The sequence below is a fragment of the Protopterus annectens genome, chromosome 6.part0, assembly GCF_019279795.1.
Source record: "Protopterus annectens isolate FY-2018-M chromosome 6.part0, PAN1.0, whole genome shotgun sequence".
Taxonomy (NCBI): Eukaryota; Metazoa; Chordata; order Ceratodontiformes; family Protopteridae; genus Protopterus; species Protopterus annectens.
This window is the reverse complement of record NC_056737.1, coordinates 1,060,281,627-1,060,302,226: the sequence shown is the minus strand read 5'-3', so window position 1 is coordinate 1,060,302,226 and position 20,600 is coordinate 1,060,281,627. Positions and strand designations below refer to the sequence as shown.

The 20,600-nt window shown below is 39.6% G+C and overlaps 1 protein-coding gene across 6 annotated transcripts in view; it reads right to left on the bottom strand.

The window, feature by feature from the left end:
• PSEN1 (presenilin 1) overlaps positions 1 to 20,600 on the bottom strand; it is a 1,663,637-nt gene that overhangs the window by 449,088 nt on the left and 1,193,949 nt on the right. For all 6 annotated transcript variants that reach the window (XM_044074674.1, XM_044074678.1, XM_044074677.1 and 3 more), the window contains one exon: positions 10,687 to 10,785. In XM_044074674.1, the coding sequence (XP_043930609.1) occupies positions 10,687 to 10,785 (99 nt within the window). The remainder of the gene's footprint in view (positions 1 to 10,686; positions 10,786 to 20,600) is intronic.

The window sequence follows — 20,600 nt, the reverse complement described above, 5'->3', positions numbered from 1 at the left end:
TAACATTTGCTTATGAGAAGTTAGGTCTGTCTTTACATAAAACAAAGACTCATTCTGCTAGGGCTATAGCTCTACTGTCTGTATTTGTAGGGCTCCTATTGACGACATTTGTGCTGTAGTAACTTGATCCACTGCTCATACATTTGTGTCTCACTACAAGAAGATGCACAGTCCAGGTCATGTGCTTCATTTGGCTCCACCATTTGCAGAATATCCTTCCTTAATACCACCAGAGTGTTTGGCAGTTTGGAAAACTGTCCCAAAAAGTTGAATCAGATGAAGAAGATAACATCAGATATGAAAGTTATGTACTTACCCATAACTCTAGATCCATGTTCTCATTTTCAACCAGATCAACATCACTCCCTCCTTCCCCCTTCCAATAGTCATCTACTGTTCCTGATGGTCAGTTGGATCTCACCTGGGGCCTTCTTTGGAGCAACCTTTGTCTTGTGCTTTCCCCTTTAAATGACAATTCCAGGTTTCTTTATGGGTTAGCATATTAGGTTGGTTATTACATACACTGTATGAATGTGAGTTGGCAAACTCGATCTGAGGTACTTCAGCGGAAGATGAGATTATGGGTAGGGAAAGAGCCCTGGATCCACAGTTTCCAAAAGGCACCTAGGTCAGATCTGATTAGATCCAATAATCCAAAGGTTGAACCAAACAAAAACAAGACAACATGGATCTAGCATTATGTTCAGTACATAACTTTTGTTTACAGGTGGCTGTAGACCTATTTTCAACATATGCATGCTGAGCTCTGGTTTCAAGTCCCAAACTTTCAGTTCTGACAATTTTCCCAAAACAACCTTCTCCGTTATTTTTTAAGAAAGTAAATTTGTCTGCAGATAAATATGGACAGTTCAGCTTTTGTGATGTACATAAACAGGCACAGTTAAACAAAGTCATACAGCCTCGGCAATCTAGTCAAGCATCTGTTAAAATAGTCGTGTTCATCTTACTTTTAAGAAGTACATATGTCAGACACAAGCAATATCCTCATAGACAGTTTCAGTCAGGCAATTTATCAGGACTGCACATGGAAACTAGCTTGGGATCAACCACACTAGAGCTGACTTGTGTTCTGAGAAATTGGTTACTAAAGCTCTGGACTAGGGTACAAGACACTATATACCCTTCCGCAAGAAACAATCCAGACAAGTCTCAAAGAACAGTTTTGGCCTAGACAACCTAGAGTGTCACTTCTCAAAGAATCTGAGGCAGAGCTTCTTGTCTTCTTATGAACTAACCTTCCGATTCCGAAAGAAGGTAACATTTTTCAACCATCCTTATAGTCATTTCACTTCTGACCTTGGGATTTAAAATTCTGTCTTCTGACGGGCACCTTTTTTTTTTTTAAGTTCTTGTGTGTTCTAGGTCCTAAGCAACCTGTGATAAGAAATTTTATCATTCAAAATGAAAGAAAGTTTCTCACTGGTGTGAGAAATGTCACTTCAAACTCTTCCAGTTACACATAATTCGGGTTTCCCACTAACGACTAAGGTCATCTATTTTTGAAGGTTTGGCCTGTCCACTAGGTAATTCAGTGTTGTTTTAGAAGACAGCCTACCTTGGCATTCCTCTTCTGACATTTGGGCACACTGTGAAACGTATCTTTAGCCTCCTGGGAAATCTTTCATATTAAATCAAGACCTCAATTTCATTTTAAATTTTTTAACAATACTCCTTTCAAACTTACTTACTCAGAGCCAATGGTGTTTCTAACATAAGCGTTCTCTGTAGTAACTTTAGATAGAAGAGATTTAGATTTGACAGTTATATGATCCAAACCTTACACTAACTTTCATTCAGAAAAAAAGTGCAACCTTCTATTACTGTTTTATGTTTTAAGATTATGCTGGATTTGTACTGAACCAAACTATTCAGCTTTATTCATTTTACCCTCATATTTGAGATGAGGGTGAACATATTATTTTTTACCCAGTTCCTAAAAGACTGCTTCATTTATATTACCAGAGCCAAAGACATCAAAAAATTTCAAAAGCTACTACTTTCTTTTGCATCAGACAGAAACTGAAAGACGGAGCACTCTAATGGGTAAGCACACACATTTCAACTGGACTGATAGATCCATAATACTTCTTTTATAAGAAAGCCCCTTCAAGAGACCATTTGTGCTCATATTAACACAGATGCACCTATGCCTCCTGCATGCTTCACATGTACTCTTCCATTTTTCTTTGTGAGGCAGGCACTTAGACTTGTATTCAACACATTTATAAAAATTACAAATTAGAAGATGTTTCTAAGGCCAGACATTGATTTATTATAACCGCTGTCTGTAGAGGGTTAGCTAAAGCCACCACTTATTTTTCATTTCATGATTTACGTGTTGTTGAACCAGTACCATGAAAGGCACAGCTACTGAAATACTAAAACATAAAGTACAGTTGTGTACATTTACCATAAATGTAAATGTTCGAGTGTATTCACTGTTGCAGTCATTACATTTGGGTAATCTGCTGGCAGGTTGCCCTCAGTCAGCCTGATTAACAAAGTCTTGGGTCCTGCATCAGTTGCTGTCCCGTCTTCCATGACGTCAGGTCGTCAGGAGTATAAAACATGCATCCGACGCCATTACATCAGTTTTTCATGCACCAGATGTCAGATGCCCCCCTAATGGGGAGCAAATAAAATTAAAAACACAAAAATATACCTCCAACCAAAAGCAAATACACCAAAAAGGATTTAGGCATAGTAAAAGAAAGTAGTGGTATAGCCAGAGAAAAGTAGGGGGTTGGAGGGAGGGGAACCAGGACAGCAACAGTGAATACACTCGAACATTTACATTTATGGTAAGTGTACACAACTGCACTATGTTCTTCGTGTTTCACTGTTGCAGTCATTACATTTGGGTAGATTCCCAAAGCTATGGTTGGAAGGATGAGTTTATACAGCATTAGGGCGAGCTATAAGGCCCTGCAAGACAGCAGTGGCAAAACCAGCTCTGGATTTGGAGAAAATTGGTAAATGATAATGCCTGGTGAAAGTATGTACAGAACTCCAGGAAGCAGCTTCTAGAATATCCCTGGTAGGAACACCTCTGTGAAAAGCTGCAGAAGTAGATGCAGCCCTGGTGGAGTGAGATCTGATCCCCAGAGGGATAGGTTTTCCATGGTGATTATAACAGAAATGAATGCAATGGCTTATCCATTTAGAAATGGTTTGTTTTGAAACAGCCTTCCCCACTGCCCCTGCAGCAAATGCTACCAGCAATTGTTCAGATTTTCTTCGAGATTTAGTCCAGTCCAAGTAGAATCAAAGTTGTCTGTGCACATCCAAGGAATGCAGAATCTGTTCCCCTTTGTTATGTGGATTGGGAAAGAAGGTTGGCAAATGAATGGACTAAGAGCCACACTGGAAACCACCTTGGGCATGAAGGATGGATTAGTCCTCAGAGAAACCCTGTCCGCATAAAAGATGATGAAAGACTCCACTGCCATAAGGGCCTGTAATTCAGATATCCTCCTAGCTGAAGTGATTGCTAAAAGGAAGACTGTTCTCCAAGAAAGAAATTTTAAGTCTGTAGTAGCAGCTGGCTCGAAAGTAGGTAGAGTGAGCTTCTTCAAAACAAAGTTAAGGTCACAGGCAGGGGTAGGAGACCTCCTGGGTGGTCTCAAGTTCTTTGCCCCTATGAGATACTGCTTGAGCAGGGGATGAGAGAAGAGGGGTGGTTCTGTGTTATATTGAGCTGAAATAGCTGAAGCGTAGATTTTAATAGAGGAAAAAGACAGGCTCTTGTGAAGCATCTCAGTTAAGTATTGCAAAATCTGAGGTAAATTGGGCGCTGCTGTGCTCATCCCTAAAGATTGTTTCCAGGCACAGAATCTTTTCCATTTGTCAGCATAAGATTTTCTAGTACTAGGTCTTCTCGCCTCCAAGATGACATCCATCACAGGTTTGCTGAGGGATGATAAGGGTGAATTTAAGTGATTAGCCAGGCTGCAAGGTTCAATGTTGGAAGTTGAGGGTGCAGAATTTGGTTCTCCTGCTGAGACAGCAAGGAAGGGGTCTGAGGCTGGTAACATGGAGATATTTGCGACACACTGCGCAGGAGTGGGTACCAGTGTTGGTGTGGGCAGTCTGGAGCAATCAAAATCTTTCTTGGTTTGTCCTGTTTGACATTTAGCAAAACTTTGGAGAGCAGAGACAGAGGGGGAAAAGGGTAGACTGATAGGTTTTTCCAGCTGAAGTACACAGCATCCACTTTCCAGGCTTCTTTGTGGGGAATCCTTGTGCAAAACTTGTCCAACTGGTAGTTCTGGGGGGAGGCAAATAGATTTATGTCTGGGCTCCCCCATTTTCTTGTCAACATGTTGAAAATCTGTGGTTCCAGTTTCCACTCGTGTGGGTCCATGAGATTTCTGCTTAGTCCGTCTGCCAGTGTATCCAATTTTCCTGGCAGGAATTGAGCTTGTAGGTGCACTTGGTAGCTCAAGGCTGTGTTCCACAATGCCATGGCTAGTCTGCATAGGGGGTAAGAATGTGTACCCCCCCCCTCTTGTTTATGGACTACATAACCGTGGTGTTGTCCGTCTTTAGCATTAGTTGTCCTGGAAGAATGTAGTCCTTGAAGGTTGTCAGAACATTCTATATAGCTAACATTTCTTTTTGATTGATATGTAGGTGCATTTGATTTGGATTCCATTTGCCCTGAATGCACTTCCCTGCCAGGTGAGCCCCCCCATGCATAGTCTGATGCATCTGTAGTTATGGTTTGGGCAGCAGGAAGTAGTGTGAATGGCAGTCCCTAGTTTTGGTGGCAGGCCTCTGCCCACCATAGGAATTCCAGGCATAGGCAAGGTATGATAGGAATCAATGTTTCCAGGCTGTAACAATGTTGACTCCATAGACTTTTTAAGTACCACTGTAGTTTCCTCATATGCAGTCTTGCATATGGAATTAGAAGAATGCAGGAGGCCATGAACCCCAAGGCTTGCAGTATTTGTCTTGCAGATAGCAGGGTTTTTGTGGCCACTTGTTTGAAGTAAGTTACTAAATGAATTTGCTTCTCTGGCGTGAGGAAAGCCATCTGAGCAGTTGTATTCAAGCTTGCACCCAGGAATGTAATCGGTTGAGAGGGTACCAGTTGTGATTTATTTTCGTTTATGGTGCACCCCAGACAAGTTAGAACCCTTTTTACAAACGCCAGATTAGAAGTATGCCCTGGATTTCAGCCTGAATTAGACAATCGTCCAGGTATGGATATATTTGAATATTTCTATGCTTGCAAAATGCAATAATTGGAGCCAGGCACTTTGTGAATACCCTGGGCGCAGTAGACAAGCCAAAGGGCAGTGCATAGAACTGATATTGCAAGTAGCCTGCTTTGAAGCGTAGGTATCTTCTGCAAGATTCCCTGATTGGGATGTGCAGGTATATGTTTCTTTTAAATCTAGAGTTGCCAGCCAGGCATCTTTGCCTTGCATAGGAAGCAACTGGTGAAGAGTCAGCATCTTGAATTTTGTAATGTCCAGAAAGGTGTTTAGAGTGGACAGGTCCAGAATTGGACTCCATGATCTGTCTTTTCTGGGTACCAGAAAGAGCCTGGAATAGAAACCTTGCCCCTTTTCCTCTTCTGGTACTGGTTGAATAGCCCCCATGTTTAAGAGGGAAAGTACTTGTTTTTGAGCCTCTGCCCTCTGATTTGGGGGCAGGTCTGGCCACCCGTTTGGTGTTGGCAACGTGTAGAAATGAAATCTGTATCCCTGGGACACTATACTTAAAACCCATTTGTCCTGGGTTATGAGTTCCCAGTTCTTTGCATGAATAGCAATCTTTCCCCCCAAAGGGGTGGCTAAAAGGTAAGTGGTAAGTACTTGGTAATTTTAAAAGGAAGTAACTGAGACTGTTTCCCATAGGGGGGTGTCTTGTTATTTTCAGATTTGGAAGTGAAGGCCCCCCCATTGCTTAGTTCTTAGAGTCCCCTGGGACTGAAACCTGGTGCTTTTGGTGTGTCTCGGTTTGGCTTGAGAGGATCTGGAAGGAGCTGGAAAAGACCAATTCTTAGTAGGCCAGTGCCTACTAAATATTGGCGGTTGCACTTGTAAGAAATCCTTAACAGTTTGCATAGATTTAGCTTTATCTTCCATCTTTTTTTAGAACTTCTTCAGCCTTACTGCCAAACAGGCGGTCCTGATTTAAAGGAGTATCCAACAATTTTGCTTTAACATGATCAGGCAGAGACTGCTCCTTAAGCCAAGCGTGCCTTCTAAGCACAGACCCAGTAACAGCAGCCCTGCAAGAGGCCTCTAAAGAATCAAAACCACATTGCAAAGTACGTTTTCCAACTTGTTCAGCAGAATGCAATAAATCATGTAAATCATTATTTTCCACACAGTCAGGAATCAACATCATTTTCTGTTTAACCAGTCCAATAATATGCTGTTGATATTTTAACATATGAAACTGGCAGTTTAAAGCCCGAATTGCCAAGGTTGCAGAAGTATAAACCTTCTTACCCCATCTATCCATCACCCTGGAGTCTCTATCAGAAAGGGTAGGATTTTTAGCAGTAGAAGCCTTAATGCCCTTGGGCCCCTGGGAAATGGTTTCCGGATCTGCAACAGGATTTTTGAAAAGGAACTTGTGGGACTCAGGAACCCTGTAGTATCTGTCAGGTTTACTAGGAGCCGGAGGCAGGGAATCAGGGGCCATACTGGATTCCGAAAACACATCATCAACCATGTCTAGTACAGGAGGTATAGCCAAGGGCCTATGCTGAGGCAGAAGAAGGAAACCCCTAAGCCTCTTTTTTGAATCAAAAAATTCTTGACTTTCCCAGTGGAAATGCTCCCTTAAGGTATGTAAAGTTTTGCCAAAAGAAAAATCCTCAGGAGGGGAAGCAGAGGGAATGGAATCCTCTGCATCAGAATCCTCATGAGTAGTTATGGACAAATCCAGGTCATTACAAGAATCAGAAGAAACAGAAACCTGAACAGAAGATTCATAATCAAGCTCAGCCCGAGGCCTCTTGGGGGGGTTTGACTACCCCTGATTAAAGTAATTAGATCTTCAGCCATTTTGATCATTTGTTTTTTAGGCAGAGGGGCCTGAACATGTGGCCTGGGTGTCAGTTTTTTAGACACAGATGGAGATTTAGGCCTTAGTAATGAAGGTGGAGTCGATTTAATATGCAAGTCTGTAGGCCTGAATACACCCTCAGAAGTCGGTGCATGCACAGCGGCTCCGGACCCATCCAAGATAGCGACATCCGCGGGTTCCATAGGTGAAGCCTCTCGCGACATACCGGACTCCGAATGGGTCTCAGTAGAGACCTGCGAATGAGAAGTAGAGGGTATCAGGGGCTGCAAAAGCGCCTCACTAAGTACCAACGAACTGACGACTGGCTTAGGAGAACCGTCTTCGGCAGTTTTGGACCTCGGTGGCTTGTCTCTGTCTTTATCTTTGTGTTTTTTCTGTATCCCGGTAGTCGGATGGCTAACCGACGACATTTCTGGATAATTAAACTGAGAACCAAAATATTTAGAAGCAAAAATGTACCAACGACGGATAGTGAGCTGATTAAATAAAGCACAAAACTGACAGCAAGGTACATCGTGGTCAGGGCCTAGGCAAGGAATACAGTAAGAATTAACATCTTTGTGAGGTATTTGCTTTCCACAAGTAATGCAATTATTAACTTTTACTGACATCAGTAAGGAGCAAGAAAAAAATTCCCCAACGGGGTACTTAGCTTTAAGTTGAAGACTTCAGTTCTGAAACTCGAAAACGAAAATTTCAGGAGTCAGCCGACCGGCACTTGCGAACTGCTTCTGCTTCGGGCACCGCACGGCACGAAAGACTGATGTAATGGCGTCGGATGCATGTTTTATACCCCTGATGACCTGATGTTATGGAAGAAGGGACAGCAACCGACGCAGGACCCAAGACTTTGTTAATCAGGCCGACTGAGGGCAACCTTCCAGCACATTACCCAAATGTAATGACTGCAACAGTGAAACGTGAAGAACATCTGTATGGTGAATGCCTACAACAAATTTCCTCCGACCCACCTTCATCAATCTCACTAACTCTGTTATGTGTGACCTAATCTCATTACTGTACTGATGTACAAAATATGCACAGTACATACTCAGCGCTGTTTAGCTTGTATGAGTAACATAACATTATAAATGATTAGCATGTTGCCTTGAAAAGGTTTTAACTCTAGGTAAAGAAAGTCTATGACTGGAAAATGGCTACAACTGCTATAGTTATATTTAGCCTGTATTGGCCACTGTGGCAATACAGTGGATTAGTCTGCTGCATGAAAGAGTTCTTTTTTCTTTTTAACTTTATTTCATTACTTGATATCCAGGTGAGTGAAGTGTTCCATGGTCCCTTTGTTAACTATGACACAGACCCGTAGAACATAATTCTGTAACAGTATAACAATACAAAGGGAATGACACCTTATAAAGATACGTTACAACTAGTCAAGGCAGTCTGGCACACATTTTCTTAATTACTTAAAAAAAAAAAAAACTATCATCACTGGCAAACATCTGCAATCATCAAGGCAAGACAGAAAAATGAACTCCAGTAAAGTATGTTCTTTATATTCCCAATACGCAAGGACAACAAAGTACGAGAACTTTAATGTCAAATGTATATCCTCTGGTGCCCAATGCGAAACACTCTTCTGGGTATAACAGTGAAGCCTGGTAACAGCCATCCCACTAGTATGGTGTTACTCCGAAGAGACACAACATTTATGCATAGAGTGCTACCGGCAAGCATCTTCTTACAATGTCTTATAACTGTAGACTAAAGCATGAGCACTTAAGAAAGAACAGAGTTCACTGACGACAGAGCATGATCTTAGCCAAGGCAAGGTAAATCCATGCAGGCCACAAGGCCAGGCACACTCTTCCTAATAAAGACTGCAAATGTCTGGAAGCTCTGATGATGTTTACTCAGCACAAGACACTTTATACCTACCACCCACTTTAACAACTTAGTTTTAACTGCTAACAGAAGATTCTGCTGTATTAAAAGCTCATGGTGTTTTATTAAACAAAACATAAATCATTTTACTGTGTTGGTTTGTCCCATTCTTGGACTTCAGCAACTGAATTGTCTCCATCTAGTTCTAAAACATAACGCCTAAGGCAGAAATGAATTTACAGAGCTATTATTACACTTGCAAAATCCAAAAATAAACAGAATGCACAAAAAAAAGACTAAAACACTGAACTTCTGTTATACCATACAGACAGGTTAGAAAGAATTTAATTTCGACTAATACACGAACCAATGAATGTGTCCTAAAGGAATATCCTGACACTAAGCAACTCAGAAAAAATAACATTTACAAAGCTGCTCCTTCTGGCTTTTTTAACCCAGGGAAGATAATTTAACATACAGACAGTTATACAATACCTGCACACTTAAACATGATACAAACATTTCATGACTACAAGAATCCTGGCCACCTTCAACATCATCATCATCTCATCATCATTCACACTTGAATATTTGAATATCTTTAGTAGTAATTACTGCACACGATTGCCTGTGTACTTAAGTAACTACTGAAACATCTTCCCCATACAGAGTACAGGGGTAGTCAAAAACATTCTACTAAGGGAGTAGCAGGAAAACAATTTTCAAATGCAGAGCAGTTCATGGCATGTCCTCTTCTTACACAGAGTAGAACACCAAAAACAATCTTCCCACATAAAAAGATCAAATGCTAAAAGAACAATCCAAATAATAATTACTTCAAGGATCAGCAGTATGAAATGCGATATCCACTAACACTTGTACCAATCTACATTGGACAGCTTCAAACAATTCAGACATATTCGTTTTCAAACATCCTCCATGTGTAAATGCATCCCACAAATAACTCCCTCGAAACCCTTCATCCACAGTCACCTCCATAATTACAATTACAACAAAAGCTTTTCTTTAATTTTTAGGTTTCTACTCTACTTTTTCGCATTCATTTTTCCATCTAATCGTATGTTAAGTGCCACACTGTTCCAATTAAAATAACCTCCTTATCACTGTTCCTAACAACATTATTAATCTCTCACTATTATAAATCCCATCATTCAATTTCATAAGCTTGAAAATTAGCAACATCTTACACAATTCTGTACTTAACAAGCTATCACATTAACCAGTCATTACCACTCCCTTCAACCTTTTTAAAACTGTCAACTCCATTTACACCACCTGTCCCTCACCACACAACTTTTAATGACTTTTTTCAACAAATGAACTATCAAACTCACTTTCACGTGCATGCTGTGCATATCAGAAGTTGCCTTAATGACAGTTATACTTTTTAATTACCTCAGTATGACAAAATAACATGCACATCTAATGCTCCTCCATATATATTTACTTTTATACTTTAATATTTTGGTACCACTAAGTATCAAATGAAAATTACAGAGCAACTTAATATGCATATGTTGTAACATACTCCTCATAACTATGACAACTGTCACTGTGTGACCAGAGTCATGGCTGAAAAAGGCTAGCTTGACCAGACCACTTAATTGGTTAATGAAAATGGAGAGAGGAGGACAGCTCTAGATATCAACACAGTTAGGCAAATTAGACAGAGTAATACATGAATAAACAACAATCTCTCAAGGCAATTATTAACTGCTGCCTTTCAGATCAACAACATAAAATACTTACAAGAATAAATCAGAGCTGGAAACAGGGTTTCATTTCTTTCCTGAGCGGTTTCCACCAGCATACGCAAAGGACCTTTTGGACATAAGACTGCCACCAGATCTAGGGAAAGAAACAATTTAGAACATAAAGCTGTGCATTCTTAAGGTCTGCTTTAGGAATACAGAACATTAAATAGATTTAAATTAATCAAGTTAAAATAACTTACTCTCAAGATGAAACTAACACAGTGACTCCCATTTATTTAGGCTTTTATACCATACTGTATACATAAAGTTCAGTTGCAAACGAGGTATAAATCCCTATGTCACAAGATGGGTTGCCAACTGGCTCACTGAGAGAACCCACACTGTGAAAACTCCAAATCCGACTTCAGACCAGTGACAAGTGGAGTACCACAGGGTTCAGTCCTGGGTACTCTCCTGCTTGGTATCTACTTTTCTGAAGTACAGGCTAACAGAGAAGGTCTTTGGCTAACGAAGTTCGCAGATGACTACAAACTAGGAGCCATAACTGAAACTCCTAATGATGTAGACATCCTAAAAAGGGCCTCACTGAGACAGATGCCTGGTGTCAAAGCCATGGCCTCAAGCTCAATGCCAAAAAGTGCACTCTCAACCCCTTTGGTATAAACTCTGTACCCATGAGCCACCACATAGGTGGTAGTCTACTTAACACTGAAAGTATGATAAGAGACCTTGGGACACAGGTGGACAGTAGTCTCTCCTTTGATAATCACATCGCCACAGTGATCACGAAATCCTTTTACGTGGCACACCACATCACAAAAGGTTTCTCATCCAGAAAAAAAGAGGTAATTGTTCCCCTCTACTCATCACTCATTAGACCCATTATAGAGTACAACACCCCTTTTGGTATGTACCTCACAAGACATCTACAACAACTTGAAAGGCGCAGAAATACCTCATAAAGAGGATCACCAGCCTCAAACAGATGCCTTACGTAGACCGTCTCAAAAAAATCCAGCTATACTCCGTCACATATCGCCTACTCAGAGCAATCTCTGCCTAACATACAAAGCTATGTCAAACCCAGAGCTGTTGGACATGCTCCACTTAAAGAAATCCCAATCCCTCTGAGCTACATGCTCTAGGGACCTAAACCTTGTCACCACAATAAACAGAACATGCTGGAGGGATAGATTCCTGTCCCAGAGACTTCCCATACTCTGGAACAAACTACCTATCTATATCAAACAAAGCTCCTCATTAGCACTCAAGAAAAATCTTGATGATTGGATGGGAAATGGGAAATTCACCCCAGGAATCACCCTCCTTGGCTCTGCTCAACAGGGGCACAGGAAAATAATTTTCTTGGATGGTGAAAGCCAGGGTACCTTTTTGGCTAGGCTTGTATAGGCCCTAGGGCTGATAGCCTTGTACCTACCTATGAACCTATACATCGTTCTCTCTCGCACACATGCGAATGCACACACACAAACACACACACACACTCAATGCAAACAGCATCACAGAACTAAATATCCATCATCATAAGAACTCTTCCACTTCTGTGGTGCTAGATAATTTTGTTATAGCTTCACCACTACTACTTTATAAGACAATGTTTATAACCTAGATGAAACAAACTGTGATCAACTGCCATAACTAAATAATGCACAAACTAAGAATTCTATAACACAGTAAATGAATTACTGATATGTAAAGGGATAATGTGAAATAAATAATGCAAAAGAAGAAAAGTCTGCAACCCTTTATCAATGGATAACTTAAAAGACATACACAATGCTCAACAAGCAAACTTTTCAGCAATGCATTACACAAATACTGTTGAAATATCCTGGCAGATTGAAGGCAACATATTTGCATTTCATTTTAAAACAGACAACGAACTTATTGCCTCCCACGTGGCAGTACCAGACTTAGATCTTGCAACTTAAGCCTAACTGTACAATTTCAAGGGAAAAACACATTTGGAAAGAAAAACTAAACACATCACAAGTGACTGCATGCAACTCACAGGTGGCATACAGGGATAAAGCCCTAACTCTGACCTAGTAGGTTGTCAAGGAAGTAACTCTAAAAATGAGTTTCAAGCAGTCAGGAAAATAAACACAGTCTACAGATGCATTATGGAAAATGAGAAAACTGTACAGGACATTACAGAGGCAGTTAATGAACATCCAGATGTCCTACAATGTTATTCCAGGACAATGAAGAACTGAAAACAGGATTGGCTGCCTCAGTATCCAGACTGACTTTTTACATGATAAAACTACATACTAAGATGACTGTGCAATGAGGAAAAACTTAAGGATAAATGTGTCCAGGAAGGATTAGAAGGGAGACACTGCACAGGGCTTTATAAAAATGAACAAACTGGCGAAATGGATAGATACTGATGAAACGGATTCTGATATGCTTTCCTACGTTTGAACTTAAAAGAAAGAGTTCATTGTAAGCTGTGGAGGCCAAGACATAGAATAGAGACTGGTAACTCTTCTATTTTTATTGATCAAGACTATCCCTCCATGACCAGGAAAAAGCCCACAGCATTCGTACCAGCTGAGTGTCATTGTTAACTTAAAGGTATTGGGTATAAACTAGTCTATCCAGCAATTATTAAACTGCATTTAAAAGGAGGAATAAAAGCCTTCTCTACTCTAGAAGAAGCCATGCCTGAAAGAAAAGGAATCTACTACTGCATTAACAGCAGTAGACAATGTGGCAGAGGCAAGAGCAACCATCACTGGTGGGCAGCAAGTATAGCAGTGGACAGACAATTGAAGAAAAAACTTTTTTCCAGTACTCAAACGTTACAAGACTCTGCAAGATAAGGCTGGCATCACTAGATCTTTATGCCTTCAAGGGGGTTGGTGAAGGAACATTAACATACGAGGGATGCTGCACAGATAAGCTTACTCTGTTTCACACGCGTATGGCCATGCTGAAGCAGCTATACAGGGGGATATAGCACGTGGCTGCTACCTCATAGACTGAGAAACAAATACCAAAATGGTACTGTCTGGACTAAGGAGGCTCTTGCTAGACGAATTATTAAATTAATCATTCTTATTTTTACGTTAAAATAACACTTGTGAAACTTTTACTATTTCTTTTAACAACAGTGAGAACCAGAGATTTAAGTTTTAAAATTTGTGGGGGGTTTTTTGACAATGCATATTTTGTTTATGAGCTTCGAAAACTGTAGCAGTAATGTAATAACAATCATTAATGAATAAGCCAATATTAATAATTTTTAAAACTACATTTGTTTTAAATTAAGAGTTAACTTTCAAGATGTTGCAGTTTTTGTAAGCTAGACAATAGAGGTGTAGAATGTGAGCATGGAGAATGGCGTGACTGTATGAAAAATGGGAGAGGAATAAGACATGATAAAACAGAAGAGTAGAGTATGATATATTAGCTGTGGCTATAACTGTTAGGGTATGATAACTAAAGACAAAAAGTAAAACCACATGTGAGAAGGACAGTAAAAGAAACTGGCAAAGCAGTTGGAAGTAAGCTGCCTTTTGAAAAATGTCTGCTTGCACCCTGAAGAAAATTATGAGTGGGGCAAATGTCTGCACTTTGAAACAGTCTGTGTCTCCCACATTGGAAGCAAGACTATTATATATACACATACAGCTGTTATGGGTTTAATCTATTAAAAATGACTTTCATTTAACTGTATGCTTAAATATGCAAACAAGGGCAAGTTTTAGCACCAACAAAAAGTGAAGCATTTTTGGATATCTGTGGCAAAAGACTAAAAAGGGAAGGTTTCAAAGGGCTAGCACATATGGAATTAAAATTCTACAGTTGTAGTATTAAAATACAGTATTTTCAGTTCAGGACGAAGGCAACCAAAGTAACTGATGGGAAAAATAAGAAAACGCATGTGGAATGTTAATGGATGGGCAAATTCTATAAAAAGGAAAGGAAAATAAATTTTACTAAGAAGCAGGATCTTTAGACAGTGGCTATTCAGGAGACACACTTAATAATAAGGACAGCATAGCAAACTTAGAATAAAGAGGTGTGAAATAATGGTTAGTTCAGTTCAGCATATGAAAGTGCAAGGTGTAGGGACATAACAGATTTTCAACTGGAAATTATTAATGAGTTAAAAGATGAAAGGGAATGTTATGCAGCAGTGAATGGTTACTGTCAAGGAATTAAGATTACCTTGGCAATACTTTATTTACAACACAAAGCTAGAAAGAGATTTATTAGGAAAGTATTATTACAGATCATTTGTTTTCATTTAATTAGTCATTATAGGGTACTGGAGTATGATTTCGTCTAACATGGATATAAAAGAAGAATGGGAAAATATTAAATTCAAACAATAGGAAAAACTTTAGAATTGTTGGGTTGGTAGATGTGCGGAAAGCAGCTCCCAGACAAGTGGAAGGTTTTAAGTATTACAGTCCCAAATATAAAAGGTGATCTAGAGTAGATAAAAAATATATGTTGCATGACAGCACTGTATAAGTTTATTTAGTATCACTGTGGGTATAACAATTTTCAACTCATTCCTTTATTTGCTGCAGAGTCACTTTAGATTAAGTTAAGAACAGAGAAACCAACTGAAGGTTTCCTGTTTGTTAGTTAGAGAATAATTTTAATAGTGGGATTAAAAACAATTTAGGAGGACTGTTAAAGAAAGTAAAAAATGGTGATTTACACAAGTGGGACAAGTGTTAAGAAAAACTAGTAAAAAGAATAGAAGAATACTTGCATCTTCAAAGAAAGTTATTTAATCAGAAAAGGAAAGAAGACATGGAGCAGTTAAGATTATTAAGGATGCAGCAAGGGATAAGAAAACAGAGGCTACAAAATATTTTAAAAGAAATTCAGAGACAGGCAGACACCAGGGTTATGTCTCAGAGTAGTGGTAAAGACTTGTACACCACCACTTTCACTAAATCTCTCAAGGCACTAGCTGCAAAGTTGAGACAACAGAGAGTGGATAGACAGAATTATAAACCGCAGGGAGGGGGAAATGGGCAGATGGCAAGCTAGGTAAAGGATTTCTTGGCTACCTATGTTAATTACTACGAAGCATTATATTTAAGGGAGATACAGGGAAAACAAAGAGACAGATAATTTTCTAAGTTGCATCTCTTTGCCCACTCTGCAAAAACAAGCAATGTGTGATTTAGTTAAGGAAATTTCCTTAGAACAGTCGAAACAGGCCAGGAGGAAACAAGCATCTGGTAAAACCCCAGGCCCAGATGGTATCCCCATTGAGTGACGGGGACCAAAACTACAACAGATTTTGGCAGGAATAATGAATGAGGTTACATCCTCAAACATAATCCCTCATTCATGATGGTTGGATACTATCAATAATACACAAGGAGGAGAAGGATCTAACTTTTCCCAGCTCATACAGACCAAAAACAGTCTTAAATTATGATTATGTTTTCATAACCTTAACAGCCACTAGATTAGCAAAAATCATTAAATTACAACTAAATAATGATCAGCATGGATTTGTGGAGGGTAAAAGAACACTCAGCAATGCAATTAGAACTTTAATGACCATTGGTCAAGCTAAAAGTAAAAAAGAGTAGTGATCTTATCAATGAATGCAGAAAAGGCATCTGATAGAGTGAAGTGGTCATTGTTGTTTGCTGTGTTAAAAAGGATTTGGTTTGCAGAGTCGTTGTAATATTAATAAATTGAATATACCAGAATACAACACCACAAGTAAAAGTTTCAGCTGCACCACTTTCTGAATCATCAGACTTATTTTTTAAGGGACACAGGCAAGGCTGCAGATTGTCTCCTTTATTTTTGCTTTGTACATGGAACCAGCGGCTGCAGCCATCAGAAAATTGGAAGTGAGGGCATTTCACTTGGGAAAGAAGGATCTAAAAATTACACTTTTTATGTATGACGTATTTTTAACATTTTCAACTCCCAAACAATTATCTGGTTAAAAGTTAATAAACAGAAAACCAGAACAATTAGGATAAATATGGAAGAAGTGTTTCCTTTTGAGGAGAAGCAAACTATACTTAAAAAAGATGGTGAGTTTAAATATTTGGGTATATGGTTATGTGAAACTTAGGAGAAATCAATGCAGAAATCTCACAAAAATAAATTAGTAGCCACAAGATCAATCACCAGAAGTAGAAGTTTCTAAAGCAGGAATTAGCACATTGGTATGCTTTTGTCCTATTTTTATATATATATATTTGGCCTAAGCTTTTTGACCACCACTAAATTTTAAATTACTCAACAGAGCTAAACAATGGACAAGGGACTTTCTCTGAACAGCTTGCAAGTCAAGGGCTAGTTAGGACTGGGTCACAATATTAAAAGAGGAAGGTGGACTGGGAGCAGCAAATTAAGGCAGTACCTGAGGGTGGAGTACCAGTCTTTCTGAAGTGGAAGGAAATGTTATGGGAATTAGTTCTGAGATTAAACAAGAGTTGATGTATTGGAATTTTTTTTGGGGGGGCATAGATGGCAACAATCCTTGATGGACAAAGTGAGAAAATAACCTGATTTTGTCTAAACGTTTAAGAGAGTGGACACAAGATGTTTTGCCACCGGAGGGGGGAGACTAAGTGATAGGAGAAACCAAATGGCAGCACGGAGATGAAGATTATTGGGATCTAAAATAAAATACTGATCTCAAATACGAGAAAATGGTATAATGGATTAGTTAGATATAAAAATGAACTTTAACCTCCCCAGTGGATTAATCATCAAGCACTTAAAAGAGGGTAAGCAGACAAACTGAACAAAGAACAGTAGCCAAAGTTGATCAAATGACTGCAAGATATGAAAAAAGGAAGGGTGAACGAAAACAAGGCAATAACCAGTTTGCACAGAATAGCTTGTGATATTAAAAACCGAGCAGGAAAAATGAAGGAAGAATGAGCTAGAATGTTGGAAAATGAAACATCAGTACACTGGAAACAGCAATGTTTAATGCCAGGGAAAGCAATTAAATCTAGGAAGCTTTGTACAATTTCCTGGAAGTGCCTGCACAATAATTTTACACACCTGCTAGAATTAAGAAAATGTTTCCCAAACCACAGAATGCATGCTGGAGGTGTTTAGAAGAGGACAAGGATGATTGGTGGCATATATTCTAGACCTGCTATAAAATTATCTAAATTTAGAAAAGACCTGGTTCAAATAACTATAGAGCTTACCCAGAGAAGGTAGTTTTAACAAACTATTTTCTTTGGGTTCCTAAAGTACTAGTAGAAGAAACCAACATTACAGAGATGGTAATGATAGGACTACTGGTGAAGAAGGCTGTTATGAAGAAATGGAAGCAAGCAATTACTCCAACAGTAAAAAGAGGTTTAAAAGCTTCTAGAGATCTAAGAAGGGAACAGGAACAAAGGTTAAAAGGACACAATAGCAGATTTATTATATGGTGGGCAATGTGGATACAGTACTGTAAACAAAACTCCAAAGAAGGAGAGAAGGACCTGAAAACTGCACTTTTTATGTATGACATAAGAGACAGTATGTTTGGTAGTTTGAAGAAGAAATTACAGATCTTCAATGGATTTGTTGGTGCAAGAGGGGTAAAATTCGATATGGAGGAAATTCATGTTGTTTTGACTCTTGTAAATTTTATTTTATGTTACCTTAATTTAATAAAGGTGACAAAACAATTTAATAATCACTTAAGGCATGGCCAAACATACATTAACAGAAAATAAAACAAACCATATTATTTTTTTTCCAATTTAAAACATTATACATCATATACCTTTTCGTTCTATCATCTAACATTACATAAATTGCTGAATTCCTCCCTTCCCCTTAAACCTCACTCCTCTTCATTATTCTGCAAGTAATGTTCCCATAATTTGCATTTTTTCTATGTAATTTGTTCCTTCCTTTTTCTAAAGTTCCCTCTTCTAGATCTTTAACTATTTTATAATATTCAATACTTCAAAGTTTAAACCAATTGTATTTGATTTCCATTTTCTAGTAATTGCTTTATTTTTGAGCCTTGGCACTGCCCTCACAATCCTCCCTCCTCTTCTTGATCACCAACATCATCCTACAGACCACTACCCTATGCTGCCTAACTACACTTTTCCCTGCCACCAATTTATAGTCTCCAATCTCCTTTAGACTGGCCCTCCTACATAAGATATAATCCACCTGTGTGCATCTTCCTCCACTTTTGTATGTCACCCTATGCTCCTCCTCCTTCTTAAAATACGTATTCACCACAGCCATGTCCATCCTATTCGCAAAATCCACCACCACCTGACCTCTGCATTCCTCTCCTTAATACCATACCTACCCATCAATTCCTCATCCCCTCTGTTCCCTTCACCAACATGACCCAGTGACTGGGTTGAAATGGTGGAAGTTGAAAAAGGGTGTTTGTGAGGTGGAGTTCAGGGAAGAGTTAAGACAGACACTGGGTGGCAGTGAAAAGCTACCGAACAGCTGGGTAACTACATCAGAGCTAGTAAAGGAGACAGCTAGAAAGGTGTTTGGTGTGACATTTGGACAGAGAAAGGAGGATAAGGAGACCTGGTGGTGGAACGAGGAAGTACAGGAAAGCATACAGAGAAAGAAGATGGCGAAGAAGTGGGATTGTCAGAGAGATAAAGAAAGTAGACAGGAGTATAAGGAGATGAGGCGTATGGCGAAGACAAAGGTGGTGAAGGCTAAGGATAAGGCATATCAAGAGTTGTATGAAAGGTTGGACACTAAGGAGGGAGAAAATTACCTGTACCGAATGGTTAGACAAAGGGACTGAGCTGGGAAAGATGTGCAGCAGGTAAAGGTGATAAAGGATAATGAGGGAAACATACTTACAAGTGAGGGGAGTGTGTTGAGCAGATGGAAAGAGTACTTTGAGGGGTTGATGAATGAAGAGAATGAGACAGAAAGAAGGCTGGATGATGTGGGGATAGTGAATCAGGATGTGCAATGGATTAGCAAGGACTAAGTAGGACAGCTATGAAGAGGATGAAGAATGGAAAGGCTGTTGGTCCAGATGGCATACCTGTAGAAGCATGGAGTTGTTTAGGAGAGATGGCAGTGGAGTTTTTAACCAGATTTTTTAATGAAATCTTGGAAAGTGAGAGGATGCCTGAGGAGTAGAGAAGTGTTTTGGTACCGATTTTTAAGAATAAGGATGATGTGCAGAGCTGCAGTAACTACAGAGGGATAAAACTGATCAGTCACAGCATGAAGTTATGGAAGAGAGTAGTGGAAGCTAGGTTAAGAAGGGAGGTGATGATTAGTGATCAGCAGTACAGTTTCAAGCCAGGAAAGAGCACTACAGATGCGATGTTTGCTCTGAGAGTGTTGATGGAGAAGTATAGAAAAGGTCAGAAGCAGTTGCATTGTGTCTTTGTAGACTTGGAGAAAGCATATGACAGGGTGCCTAGAGAGGAGTTGTGGTATTGTATGAGGAAGTTAGGAGTGGCACAGAATATGTACAAGGGTAGTGTGACATTGGTGAGGTCTGTGGTAGGCGTGAAGGATGCGTTTAAGGTAGAGTTGGGCTTACATCAAGGATCAGCTTTGAGCCCTTTCTTATTTCCAATGGTGATGGACAGGTTGACAGACGAAGTCAGACAGCAGTCCCTGTGGACTATGTTTGCGGATGAAATTATGATCTGCAGTGAGAGTAGGGAACAGATTGACGAGACCCTGGAGAGGTGGAGATATGTTCTAGAGAGGACAGGAATGAAGGTCAGCAGGATTAAGGCAGAATATATGTGTGTGAATGAGAGGGAGGACAAAAGAATGGTGAGGATGGAGGAAGTAGAGCTGGAGAAGGTGAATGAGTTTAAATATTTGGGATCAACAGTTCAGAGAAATGGTGAGTGTGGAAGAGAGGTGAAGAAGAGAGCACAGGCAGGGTGGAGAAGAGTGTCAGAACTGATTTGTGACAGGGTCTATATTATAACCGCAAAAGTCTGA